The 15,506-nt window shown below is 34.4% G+C and overlaps 1 protein-coding gene across 1 annotated transcript in view; it reads right to left on the bottom strand.

The window, feature by feature from the left end:
- LOC126978721 (uncharacterized) overlaps positions 1–15,506 on the bottom strand; it is a 95,941-nt gene that overhangs the window by 57,392 nt on the left and 23,043 nt on the right. The window contains exons 2-4 of the mRNA XM_050827745.1: positions 14,072–14,244; positions 3,099–3,259; positions 951–1,138 (exon numbers count right to left, since the gene is read on the bottom strand). Coding sequence (XP_050683702.1) covers positions 951–1,138; positions 3,099–3,259; positions 14,072–14,244 — 522 coding nt within the window. The remainder of the gene's footprint in view (positions 1–950; positions 1,139–3,098; positions 3,260–14,071; positions 14,245–15,506) is intronic.

The following is a 15,506-nucleotide window of genomic DNA, read 5'->3' as shown; positions in this document are numbered from 1 at the left end:
TAATTATTAAATATATTATCTCCCTATAAATAAGGGAAACGTGACAACATCACCACACGACGTGATTGTTTCGTTAGTAAAGCTCAAGCACCAACAGGTTCCTTGCGTCTGCCTTGCCCCTTTCCACTTCCGCGCCCCGCGATCATCGTGTAACCAAGGGTCCGGGTTTTCGGGTAATTTTAATACGACATAGTCAATAAATGTTTTTTCTTCAAAATATTTGTATATATAACTAGTGGACCCGACAGACGTTGCCCTGTACACACGTCTAAAATTTGAAATATAGGTCCAGCCGTTAGGAGGACTTCACTAACATACACATGAGCAGGAGAATTATATTATATGCACGGAATTGAGAATCTAAACCAATCTCAAATTCACTGGAACGCACAAAAAAATCATCAAAATCGGTTCAGTCGTTTAGGAGGTAGTTCAATTGTGAATCTAAACCATTCTCGAATCCACCTAAAGACACACACCAATCACAAATTCACTGGAACACACAAAAATATCATCAAAATCGGTCCAGCCGTTTAGGAGGTAGTTCAATTGTGAATCTAAACCATTCTCGAATCCACCTGAATACACACAGAAAGTTTCATTAGAATCGGTCCAGCCGTCTAGGAGGAGTTCAGTGACATACACACGCACACAAGAATTATATATATAAAGATGTGTATATATAAAATATGTATAATGTAAATACATGACGTCGAGCTTTAGGGTCCCACCAGTCATGCTGTTTATAATGTATTAACAAGAATTGGTCGTTTAATCTTTTAAATGCACCATCATCTTCGGTGTGCCTCTCTTTCTTTGCATGAGGGTTGACTGTTGTGAGTCAACTTTTTCTATGTCGCAGCAAACCGAATAAAACCTTTTCCTTATTTTGTCTCTTAACTCGTGCAATAAAGTATAATATAAAATATACCATAAAAATACTAATTTACCGTATAACAAATTGTCGCTTCGTCTGGTTCAATGCTTCAGATATTTTTCTCACACCTTCAGCGTCGTCTGGTACCAACAATTCACCATATTGTCCCAGGAACTCTAGTGGAGGCATTAGTTGGGTTTTCAAGTGCTCGCAGTCATCACTGTGGACGAACTGGAAAATGTGGCGTCCAAGCATATCCACCTATGTAAAGCAATTAAAAAATCAGTGAATTAAAGCAGCTCTTAGAGGTAGGAAAGTGAATTACTATAACGTAAGGGTTCTTGCCTATTTAATATTTAAGGTAATGCCTCAACAATGGCTTAAGATACGTAGTGGTTAACAAGGTATACAACAGATGAACTGGCAAGGCAGCGCACAACGAGTCACGTGGCTGGTCTGGTCCAACCAGGTCTTGCCACTACCCTACCTTCTGTAACGTACTTCATAAGTTCACGTCTCTATGCCTTCTTACTAATAAGTTAATAACCTTCACTTATAAAGTTATGGAGCGTGCCCAGGCACAAACATACAGGACAGAAAATATACAGGAGTGCGGGCGACCAACAGGCAAATCTCTAACTTCTGGCTCCTCCGAGCGGGATGATTGGTGTGATCTGCCAAACCTGCACGCAATATGGACCCAACTAAAGATGGTCGGGACAGAATCTCCCGCTGTACCAGTACCTACTAGGTATATGTACGGACGCGGTCGTTCGGGCGCTCAAATGCGTTCATTATTGTATGTTCCCACTTCATTTTATAATAACTTTGGTATTTATGAGCATCATTAAATTTATCCTTTCGATCTGCATACGATCTGTATATTTTGATTACTAGTATTACATTGACACGAATAAGCCAATTTTTTTTTATGATAACACCCTTTATTTTTTTACTATCTATGTATCATTCCTTTTCATAAAATTAATCGATAGATCTTCAAGACACATCAACGATGAAATAGGACCCCAAGTCAAAAGATATTTGACTAAATGGAAAAACTTTTCCTCTGGGCGTTATACTTCACAATCCTCACTTTACGTTATTATTATTTTGTCGAATGGTATAATTAAAATTTTAATATGTATAATATATATGTAGCTACGACACTAAACTATGTCCCCTAATAATGTTATTCGCATTTTTCTAGATTGCCTCCTTCCTTTATATATAATAGTATTGAAGTAAATTTACAAACGTATTCATGTCAAAACAGGAGAAATAATGGTATCTTTGTAAAAATCGGCCTCAATAAATTACTATAAAAAAAAATTAAAAGTTATCTCAAGATCTTTTCGTAAATTGGTGCTTGCCTACTCCATGAATATCCGTCCAGAAGATTTTGAATCTTTTCAAAATCAAAGCTGATGCCATGGTTTATTATGTAGTTTATCATACTTATCTTTATTATATTATATTTAATTTACTGCCTCACATGAGTGACTTTTTATGTAAATGAGTTCCTAATATAAATTTAGATTTTATTGATATAGAGAAATTAATTTTTATCGTTCGCGATAAGTAAACCATTTAAAAAAAATCACAATAAATGAAAACTTTTGGCACGTCAACACTTCAAGCCGTAGAGATTACACATATATGATCGGCAACGCTTCCGTAATACCTCTATCAGTGCGTGAGACCGCATGGGCAGGTCTAACCACTTAGTGCCTTTTCATACGTCCCGGCTGTCGGATAGCCGGCACAAAATTACAAATGTATTATTATAATTATTGGAGATGTATCTAGTCATATGTAGAAACGCTGTAAATGTTTTATCAAACTGTGATGTTATTGATTAAAAGAGCATTTTGACACCCTAAAGTACGTGAAAAACCTATTTTCATCATTCAGTAGGTCAAGAAATAAAGTGTTGAATGCTCCACAGTGTTCTCTTTTCATGTTAATCGGATGAACCCAATAATTTATTGACTTTCTTTTAAGAGAAGATTGAAAATTAAATGGGTAGCCACTACGCAACTGTATTAACGTCGACGGGCCACTGGATACAAAATCGGGTCGTTTGAAAGCTGAATGTGTTGCCGGACAGTCGGCGCCGGCTACCCGGCAACCGGGACATATGAAAAGGGCCTTACACTAAGGTAAACTTCATCTTCGCTCGTCCTCCACAATATTATATACTACTGAAACTCCATAATACCTCATTGTATCCAGTATATTGTTGGACGTTCGGCGAAACAACCACTACAATTCCTCTATAGGTTACCCCGAGGAGAAATCCCTTTGTGGTGTTTAATAACATCCTCATGAAGCCCTCGCTGAATCGATTGGTGTGTGACTCTTCCAAACTGTCACCGAAAACTGAAAGGAAAATATAATGTTTACTTAAGAAAGTAATGCATTTACTGAATGAATGCTAAAATCTAACGCGGTAAATTATTCAGCGATGATAAAGCTACATGCAAACTAAAGAGTCGCCTCAAACTAGTAATAAACTTTTAAAAACATTTTTAAAAGTGTACGAGTAATAACTGATTGGTGTATTTTAAACTGTTCGTATGTTTGCTTGGATGAACCAGAGAAAATTATTTATTAGCATTTTGACTAACAAATCGGGTTCAGCAGTATTTGCGATAAGCATGCACAAATAATAATATGTTCTTTTAAATATTTAATTAAAACATACAGTCACTCCTGTCTCCCTGCAGCCTTCCATTAGCATCATATCTTTCACACCATCATTAAAATATCTTCGATTACATTGTGGAGTGTACCTAGTTCATCATTTCCCAATATTTATATTCATGTGATTCCATCTCTGTAAATTAAAAAGTCAGCAACCCTCTCTGCATGACCATCATCCCAAACCACCATACTCTGATTACAAAATGTATAGATTAAAATCATTACAGATTAATATACCTAATATTCAATTATAGCACATATGCATGAATATAATATTCTACAATCATATTATGAATAACGCAGAGCTATTGGAATGCAAGCAAGATGCAGACATTTAGATCAACAAGATTGTAACTTGTTTAAGTTTTACACTTACATAATAATATGCAGCTGTGGAATATTGCATGAGTAACGTCTGTCGCATCTGTGATATCTGATGTGTTACTGTTATTTTATCTCATAGCAACCAATATTGTATATTATAATAATACAGAGCGAACAAAGCGAAAATAAAATAAAGTCAATAATTTATTAACTGATTAATCTCTTATGTGACCTTCATCTTGCACTTAGTTTTCATAGACTGTTCTAGATTATTGTGTCAATATGATCATGAACGCCCTCTGTTGTTTCTTAGCTATAACACTACGGCTTGACAATACTATGTTTCACGTCTAGGTTTTTGTATGAAAAATATGCATTTAACCGTTCTATGCATATATATCTCTATGATACTACCTGTATTATGACCACAGTGTATCACCTGTATCAATGCATATAGCTGTCAGTTCTAGCTAAAATAGTATATTGTACTCGAGAAAACAAAGGAATTCAACAGACCGACTTTCATATGTTTTGTTGATTTCCAAAAGGCATTTGATCCTGTTAAATGAACACAAGTATGGAAGACCCTCATAGAGATGGGAGTGCCCGAGCACTTGCAGCATATCCTCAGAGCCCTTCATGAACATGGTTCAACTTCAGTCAAGGTGGACAATGTCACGCCCACGTGGTAGGCGCGGCATTTTGTCGGTACGGAGCACCTAATAAGGATATCTCTAGAAGACTGGACAAATGGCGTACCAATTGGCGGCAAAAACATATCCAATCTCCGATATGCCGACGACACCAAGTTAATAGCGACAAGTAAGGAAAACATTGCTTAATTATTACATCGTATCGAGTGAACCAGCCTCCAGTATGACTTTAAAATAAACCGTCAGAAAACAAAAATGATGATTGTCGATCAAAGTCAAAACAATGCACCAGATATAGTCGACATTGTTAATTGCGAGGTTGTACAGTCATACATATACTTAGGATCACTTGTCGCTAATACTGGTGGCTCGGAAGACGAAATTAGAAGGCGAATTGCTATAACCAGATCTGCAATGCAGAAGTTGACGAGGATATGGCGGGACAGGAATATCACCAAAGCTACTAAAGTCCAGTTAGTGAGATCTCTAGTGTTTCCCATACTACTACACAACGCCGCACAAACGTCTCGATACTTGAAGAACTCAACAACCGTTCCAATCTACTTTTAAATGCCGATGACACAAAAATCTTTAGTCAGTCATTTAACGGCCGTTCTCAATATACTATCTACAGATAGAGATAAATAACTACCTGCTACTGTCAGTAATTAGCTATCAATAATCTGAAGATGTCCCAATATACCCGATAAGTCATTCTTATCGCCTTATATTGGGACGCGTGAATTGCAATTCCCATACAAACTTTTTATCGCTGGTAAGCTATACGTCGTCCCATTGACAGACAGCGTGCACGGATAAGGTGAATTACTGTCGATAAGTTTATTGGGAAAGAAAAGTCAACGATAGTTACGATTATCTCAAGTAAGAGATAGACTGAATATTGGGAACGGCCGTTAGTAATTTTGAGACATTTTGTAATCAAAATAGCATATTTTTGAATACCGATATGTGTTTTGTTATAAGTTTTAGCAGAAAAAAAGAACCCATATAATTTCAATACAAACTTTTTCAAAAAGTTCATCCTTTTTCAAACTTTTTCAAAAATCAAATTCGTGATCTAGGTGTAATTATGGATTCTAAAGTCACTTTTGTACCTCATATAGACAACATTATAAATAAAGGTTTTAAACATTAAGGTTTCATACTTCGGGGAGGAAATCCCTTTAAGAGAGCTTTAACGAACATGGTGCTGTTTAATAGTTATGTTCGCAGTCATCTCGAGTTTGATAGTTCTGTTTGGAATCAATTTTTTAATACCTATGCAAATAAAATTAAAAGGGTCCAGAAAAAATATTAAGAGCTCTCGATTATCGTACAGGTCACTTATATATGGATTATGACACATCACTGAAAAGGCATGAAATATGCTCATTAAGTTGCCGTCGAAATTGCACTGATATTATATCAATTATTTTTAAAATTATAAATAATATTATCGATTCCTTACCATTATTGCACTCACTGTCTTTTAGAGTATCTCAAAGTCGCGAACGATTTTGCCGAAGCAAGCTTCTTTTTGTAATACCTCGCAGTCGCACAAACTACGTAGAAAACGCATTCATAAGACGTGCTTGCCGGTTGTACAATGATAAGTTATTATACATAGATTTAAGCACTGAATGGCGGATGACTCATTATCTCGACACCTGCCATAGTCAAATATTCAGCAGTCCGTTTGCGTCGTGAGGGAGGATCCTGCTTCGAGGGCGCTTCTGTCAAATTTTTTCCAAGACAACAGGCAAACAGCTATTGACGTACCAGTCTGCAGTAACTGTCCTTCCATCTTCTAGCACAACTGTAGCAAAATGACCCTTCCGACCAGATAATGAGGCAAACATCTTTTTTCCTTGACTTCTTCCTTTCTTTACCTATAGTTGGCCGATCCTCGAAAAGAAACACCCACTGAGCTGATTGTCTTTTGGTTTCGGGTTCCTAGCAATATATCCAGCTTTTATCACCTGTGACGATGTCAAATACAGCATTTGAGTCACCGCCTTTGAACTTATCTAACATATGGCGACACCAGTCCATGCGAAGGTATTTCTGACAAAGCTTCCTGACGTCTAATTGTTCGTGTAATATTGTTTGATCTTGACTCATACCTATGTCTAGGCTTACCCGTATCTGCTCTTAGGTCACTCTCTTATCTTCTTCTATCATGCGTCGCACAGCACTGATATTATCTTCAGTAGTCGCTGTTAAAGGACGTCTCTCACGCGGATCATCATTGAGATTGCTACGTCCACGCTTAAACTCGTTAAACCAATTGTAAAAAGTGGCACGAGATAGGGCTTCATTAAGAAATGCTAATTGCAGACTATCATAGCTTTGTTGCTGGTTAAGCCCACAACGAAAGTCGTAATAAATCATTGTCCAAAAATTTTCTCGCGCTAGGTTTATTTTCACGTGTAACAAGAGTTTTAGATTTGCCCCCAATTCACAAAAACAAATGACAAATGAATGCAATATACTCTACATTAGGTTACCAAAGAGTTCTAAAATTTAAATTCAAAAAAAGATTTCATTAGCAATAGTTTCTAACTGGCCAGTTCGTAACATTTTCAGTGTTACCTACGTAGTGCGGAACTCAGACCTCACTCAAACGCCATTTCTGAAGGAAACAGCATTTGACGTCCTTTAGAGACGATTCAAAAGTGCTTAGCTTGACGGCAGTAGTTCTGTATACGTTAAAAAACTGATCGTTACCTTAACGGAATCCGAGCTCGCGTTGGCGTTCTGAAGGATGACTTTGCTGCGACGACGTTTTATGCTTTCTGTAGTCTTCTGGTTGTCCTTTGGTTTTGACGAAAACAGGAGCCACCATTAAATGCTTCAACTTTTCTTATTTTTCTTATGCAAGTCTTAAGAAGGAACCATTTTGCTGATTGGCTTATTCTTTCAGGCTCACAGCAACAAATTCAAGGTTAAACAACAGTCTATAATTTTCAAATCGCACACACAAAAATAGCGGAGTTACAAAAGGACACAAAACCATAACATTATTGGAGTTCTCCATTGTCCAACACCGTAATTGTTTTATAAATCATTGTATTACAAACGGCAAGTCCAGAAACTCACAGTAATGCACAATTATTAAAGGAACCAACAGCGAATCACTTTAAAAATATATTTTAAATATTCAGAGTAACAAAACAGTTACTAATAAGGTAATATGTAACAATATTTTGATCTTATATAATAATAAATTGCTAATTATGCGATTCTCATAATGACGCACAACCTAGATCTAAAGAGTTTATTTAGCTTGTTTATTATTGTTGACAAAGCAAATCTGTGAATATTGGGGTTCCAAAAACCCATACGTACTACTTGGCATGGGTATTAAAAAGTATTAAATATTGTTCAACATAACAATAAAGCGACACCTATACTACGCTATCTTCAACCGACACGACGGCAATGATGTAACGTGATGCGGAATCAGACTAATACAGCAATTGAATCAACTGCGGATGGTTTAACATTTATCGATTTAGCAAATATTTTAGACTTTAAAATTAGCTCTTAACATCTACTAGAATAAATAAACATTCAAACCAGAGTATGCAGTTACGTCAGCGTTACAGTACGTAACTCATACCAGTCATTTGTAGAACATTCGAGATATGTGGACGTTAATAAAATTCCTCTCAATAAATAAAATATTTTAAATACTTGGCATTAATGTAATGTAAGTAAAACGTAAACAATACCATTACAACGTTATTGCTGCGATGAAGGAGTAAGTAAGGTGCACTATTTTCTAAAGGTGAACTAACACTGGACGTTCGATAAAATAAATGTAAAATTAATAATGTGTACTAATTTTTCAATATTACTTATATTTTACTAGACTACAAATTTAAGTTGAAATAAAAAATAGTCAGACAGAAGGACAGAATGCATTCTCGTATATTCTAAAATTTCAATAATTTATAAAAATAAATGTAACACACAGAAGATACCAATTTGTGTAGATGATTACTCTGTAAAGACATTAATTAATATAACTTTTTCAGTTCTCAACTATGGTAACTTTAAAACAACACTTGCACCTGCAGATTTTTACTCTCCTATGGTTATTCAGTGTATTATACACACTTTCTAATCCTCTTATCATTAGATCTTCAAAAATTAATGGGCCACATTATGGCTTCTCACCTGCAACTGCACTGATATGCTATGGTTTTTCCAAATTTGCACTGTAAATTTTATATAATATTTTAGAAGTGAGTCGAATAATATATGATTCTACAAAAGTTTTTCCTTCTACATCTTGGCTAATAAAATTCAATACTGTACCTCTATTGAAAATAACAGAAATTCATGTATTTATATTCTCTAATTGTTTCCTCTAGAATTCTTTTTGATGTCAGTTTTTCCCACCGTTTCGAAAATAAATGGCACTCTGAGAGAGAATAAACCGCGCAAGAAACTCTCCCAACATTCTTTTTTTGTGCTCTTTTAATAAAATATACAGTTTTGTTTTAATTATTTATTTTTTAATAAATTATACAATATCTTGCACGACTTCTGTGTGCACAACTAAAATCCTGATGTAACAAAAATATATTTTTTATCGATTGGTGATGCTGTGACGTGGTATTAGGGATTAAGAGTAGCCATATGATGGGAGCCATAACCATATACTTGGAATATGCTAGCGTCCTAAGTCCTAGAAGACCTAACAGCCTCATAATTTGGACCAGTTTTGGTTTGTTGACCAATGTCTGCGTTAGCTAGTTAGGTTAGGTTAGGTTTCAATATTCCAAATACTAAGGATCTAATGCCTAGCGTGGCCGACTATTTATGACCTACCAATAAAAATCTGTTTTTATTAAAAGTACATTCGCTTACCCATTCTATCATGATGTATGTCCGTTATAGATGTCCTTCTCTCTCGCACGCATTGTTTGTCTATACGCTAGTACATATTGTAATTATATGTCATATTATAACTATCAATATTATATTTAAAATATATTAATACTAATAATTCTGTAAATGGAATCACTCAAAAAAATGTTTGTTAAGAACAAGCCAATACTATTCAGTGTGCGACCTCCCTAAGGATTCTACAACACCTACTTGGATCATAAATATGCATCAGGTACGTAGGTAAATCGTTCTTTGGCTTGCGAGCTAAATAACAATGCATCAATAACTTTTATTTCATCTATTAGAAATAGTTTGAACAACATATTATTTTTAATTGTTATTTATAAAAACAAATTTATTTGGGATGTGGTAACAATCAAGCAAAATTAATGTTAAGAGTATATATACAAAATATTGCTTACATTAAAAATATCTCCATAAATACGATACGATATCTGCATAAATCTAAACTTACTAGCTATACTGTACTTAATAGTGGCCCTTATTCATTTCTGTTAATTATATAAATTTATATTTTCGAAATATACCTTACTTGAAAATAAAATCCTTAGAAATCTACAAAGCATGCATTAAGATAATTTTCAATACAATTTTAACTAGTTAAATAGAAATAAGTCAAAGTGTAACGTATAATAACTTTATATTATATTAATAACTTCGTAAAGATTTAAATAAGATATATTTACTGTTGTTTTTGCATTATTACTCCAATAATTTAATGCACAGACTAGTTAATAATTAAAGTTGGACGAATTAAATTAATTTTCCAATTATAATAATTGTGATTATAAAAATAATAATATCAGAAGGTTATATTATCTTATTTTGTCCACTTGACTTGGTCGAGTTAATCTTTCGTTAAGCGAAGTATACGCTTCAAGAACGTTTGTGTTGCAAAGGTTATATTGTAAACACATTGAGAATGGGCCGTTCGCCACCAGGCTTTGACAGGTGGTAAATATTTTACGTATTGCAATTTTATCTTTAAAAACACCTGCCGAGCTTTGCCGACGTGTGTATTCTTCAATATAGGGCAGCATTCCAAAAGTGTCAAAGTAATGCAAATAAAAATATTAATAGAATTAAAAAATCGTTCGGTGGGTCAGACTAAAAGTAATTGTTCACGATGGGGGGAAAGCGACTATTATTAGGTATTTTCACTGTGCCACATAAATTTCGTTAAGATATAATACCTTTTTACTTCACGATCCGAAGATACGGGTAAGGGTAAAACACATATTGACGGTAAATAATACTATCCCAGACGAAGCAGTAAATCTTAAGTTAAAGCACATGGTGGGGATGAATACTGACGTATTATGTAAAACTAAATGAAATTGTTGCACTTAAAAATGATTCACAAACCTAAGGTGGCCTTTTCGTACAAGTTACGTATAACTTTGTGGAGAGGATCAACAGAAAAGGGAGCCGTGAAAGACCACTGACTCGATGGGAGGATTATATTCAACGAACCACAGGCACAAACAGGTGAAAAACAGCAAAAAATCATGCATAACTGGAACAGGCTGTTAAACAAGCTGGGGTGTTTGTAGATAATGAAAATTTGTAAGGTAACATAATATTTGAAACAAATTAAATAAATTATAAGTTTTACTAACAATGAGATCAAACTATAATATTTATTTATATATAGATATATATAATATTGTAAAAATAAATGGTTTTGATTTTTATTTGTATAAAGTTTTATTGATACAAACTTAAGGTGGTTCATACTTAAGTGGTAATTGAATTGCATTCCTTTTTGCTTACACATCTTTGTGTTGTAAATATTGAACAGATTATCGACAGCAGTGTAAATTAGTAGTGTTAGTAAACTTCCCAAGAATAATTGAAGTAATAATAATAAAGGAAGTTCTGTTTATATTCGGTTATTACAGAAGTTTATTTCATATTAAGCAATAAAATATGCAGTTTGTATTGCTACAAATTGCTCTATATTCATATACATATATATCTATTATAATATTTATAATTATACATTGGAATGTAGAGAAACGAGTAAGTAATTCTCAAACTGAAGCGCAATATGATACACATCAAGAAATGTGCGTATCACACTGCTAACAATATAATTGAATAGATCCGTGAAGCTTATCTGCGGATTACACTAATACAATATATATAATGTAGTTATATTATTTGACACAAGTGCATGCATGGCTCTCTAACAGCCGCCGAAACTCTTGTTCAATAACAGAAGAATATCTTAGAATTTAAGCAGGGTTATTAAAGGTACTGTCTACAGTTTCATAGTTCGTGACAGGAAATAGCCTGGGAATGACTTGGCACCAAATTTTCTTGGTAATATTGCTCTTTGGACCACGCCCCGTTACAGTTGTAGTAAAAGACTGAATAGTTGCATACACAGCCCTACAATTAACGTCCATATTTTATTGATGTTTGTGAAATACGATGTCGTTTGTTTTTGTTGACAAACTAGAAAAAAAATGTACACTTCATGCAATGTAGAAATAAATGTATTTTACAAGAAATTGGTTAAACACATCCAGGGAAGGTTACAGGCAGGGCGTATGAAATGGTAAATTTTTAAGGATCTAGTTCTATCCTTAAAAAAGTCTCGTTTTTTTTTAAATAATAAGGAAGAGATATAAGATATACTATAATAATAAGACGAGAAGATAATAAGGGACGAGACGAGCAGGATGTTCAGCTGATAGTAATTGATACGCTTTCCCCTTTACAATGCAGTGCCGCTTGGAATTCTCGAAAAACCCAAGAATTCTGAGCGGCACTAGAATTGCGCTCTTCACCTTGAGACAAAATGTTAAGTATCATTTGCCCAGTAATTTCACTAGCTACGGCGCCCTTCAGACCGAAACACAGTAATGCTTACTCATTACTGTTTCACGGCAGAAATAGTCGCCGTTGTGGTACCCATAATCTAGCCGGCATCCTGTGCAAAGGAGCCTCCCATTGGTTAACGATTTTGGACTCGGGAAAATGGCTTAGCCTTAGATTTTCGATACGAAGATGCATGATAAGGCATCTAAATTCTGCATATATAATTATTTCATGTCTGCATATTTGTCACTAAAACAAGGTTCAATAAAGCCTTATAGTGCCAGGAGGTAACTTAGAAGTACTGAAGAGACGTAGGACAAAACCTGTGAAAATAAAATTTTCGTTCTAACAAGTATAAGATCCTTAAATAAATAAATATTTGTAACGTCTTTATTGCGTACTGATGTACGCATTCATCATTTATAAAATAGTCGTATTTTATGTACTAATTATAATAACAATGTTATTATATCTGGAGTTTATTGTCCAAATAAATAATTACATTACAAAGTATAATTATCAATATACGTCCTACATAAATCAATGACAATTAAATTTTGTAGCTACAGTAATAATTTACAACAAATGGCACTGTTTACGAAAAGTAGATAAGACACATAACCTATTATAATTAATCGTTTCAAGTAATATTCCATTTCATCCAAGATATATTTATTTATGTTTATCATTTGTTTGGAAATTTCCACGATTAATTGTTCAATTGCTAACTGTTTATCCAGTTGAAATCGAAATTTAAATAGTGGCTCCCTATAGTCACTATATTATGTCCAAATTCAACAGTTATCTAAAGTCATCGATGTCAGTATGAAAAACAAAGCTGTTCTGTGATTGATGTTCATATATTTTCATAATAACAATAATATGTTTTGTCTGTAATATTATTAAAAACTAGCTGACCCGACAGACGTTGTTCTGTAAATAATGTTGTTGTAATGAAATTGTTTCACAGCAGAACTGTCAAACCTTGCGTCAATACATTCTCTCATAGAAAATATGTCCATACAAAACAAATATTGGAAATAATTAACGCCCCCGCAACCCCTCTTAGGGGTGGAATTTTGTAAAATCCATTCTTAGCTGACCTCTACTCGGTGAAAAATATATACGTACCAAATTTCAGGTCTTTAACTCTAACGGTTCCAGAGATATCGTGATGAGTGACTATATACGTGGAAAATAATATATATATATAGACAGGATATCTGTTAAAAGAGACTGGAGCTTTTTGTTTCGTTTTATTTAATTATTTGTCATTATTAGGTATTATTTTGTTTTAATTATAATTACGTTTTATTAATTTTTGTTCCTGTTTTCAAGTTTAGTTAGTATAGCAATTATTCGATTCAGGCGAGGTGCCCTTGAGGTCATGTGTCACAGAAGATCAGCGTTGCAACACATTTATATTGGAACACATGCTGTGTGGCTCCCTTATTAAACACCACACGTTTTTTATATTTTTTTGTTCCTTAATTCTTATTATTTGTGTGTGTCTAAATAAATGTATTTGTTCTTCTTCAATTAAGCGGTGTTATTTTGTGTTGATCGATTGTTAAATGGTTTATAAATACTCAAGTAGACGGAATTGATTTTACATACGTACTGGTACTTACGTACATTGATAGCCGTTGAATTGAAAAAGACTGAAGCCTAGATCTTTATATTAAGTTATTCCAGATTCCTTTGAAAAGAAGTGTCGGCAGTCATACGAACAACAAAGAGGTGTATATCTTATGCTTAAACTTACCGTACTGGTTTGATCGTATATAATGTGCCGCCATTCGCAGCACGCTGGTCTTATCCATCTTGCGTCGTGGCTTACTGACGGCCGGTAGAATAGAAGCCAGTTGAGATATCGACTGATTCATCTGATCCCGTCGCTGCTTCTCCGCCCTGCATCGCTGCTCTCGGGGAGTTTCACTGCGAATTATTACTCAATTATCCGTCTGTTTTGCAATATAAATTCAAATATTTTTATTCAAAATAGGATAAAATCCACCCATTCAAAATAGACTGCCTCAGACCTGAAAAGAACGGGCGCAAGAAATACAGTGGGCCTTTTTTTAATAAAAATATGGATTACAATGTAATATCGTACAACAAACATTTATAATCAAAGAGCCTGAGGGTGTCCGCTTCATTCCCAGTATGTGGCATCATTAAGAAAATCCTTTATGCTATACTAACCTTTACCACACAAACGTTTTTAAAAGTTCTTTTAAATTTCGATAGTCATACGTTTCTAGCGAAGGTATCGTTTTAAGCTTAAATTAATTAGGAATCTCATGCATGCACATATTATAAATAAATAATATGTGCATGCATGAGATATACATATATTATAAATAAACCAGCCAGGCGAATTTTAAAAGATTAAAAAAAAATGGGAAAATTAATGAAGGAATGTTGAAATTCGAAAAATAAGTAGCCATAAACCATCTAGGATAAATTTCGCATCGAATAGTGGTAGATTCATGTCTTAACGACCAGTGGTATGGGCGTGATTGAGCCTTAAACAAATACTATTTTCATTATATATATATAATAGAAATATAATAAATAAGATAGATAAGATAAGAAGAAAGTCACTGTCAAGTAAACTAATACAAAAGTAGTGTATATACAGCGTAATGGCAAAGTCAATAATAGTTAAGGTATTGATAGCTTACTGCATATAAAATTATTTAATATATTTCCATCGTAGTTATCATCACAGATTTTGATTTATGTCAAAATATTCCCAGTTCGAACCCGGAGAGTAAAGAAAATTTAGATAACGTTAGTCCATGGGTGTCTTAAGCATGTAGACTACAGCGAGAACTAGACAGGATTCATACTAAACTAACAAGAAAACTATGATGTGATTTATTTGTTACTTATTACGAATAAGTTACGAATACGTAACCGTTATATATTTTTTTTATGGAATAGGAGGACAAACGAGCGTACGGGTCACCTGGTGTTAAGTGATTACCGCCGCCCATATTCTCTTGCAACACCAGAGGAATCAAAAGAGCGTTGCCGGCCTTTAAGGAAGGTGTACGCGCTTTTTTTAAAGGTACCCATGTCGTATCGTCCTTGAAACACCGCACAAGGAAGCTCATTCCACAGCGTTGTAGTACGTGGAAGAAAGCTACTTGAAAACCGCACTGTGGAGGACCGCCACACATCCATATGGTGGG

This window comes from Leptidea sinapis, chromosome Z, assembly GCF_905404315.1.
Source record: "Leptidea sinapis chromosome Z, ilLepSina1.1, whole genome shotgun sequence".
In the NCBI taxonomy this organism is placed as follows: Eukaryota; Metazoa; Arthropoda; class Insecta; order Lepidoptera; family Pieridae; genus Leptidea; species Leptidea sinapis.
Note: the sequence above shows the minus strand (reverse complement) of the source record. Positions and strands in the feature narration are given on the sequence as shown.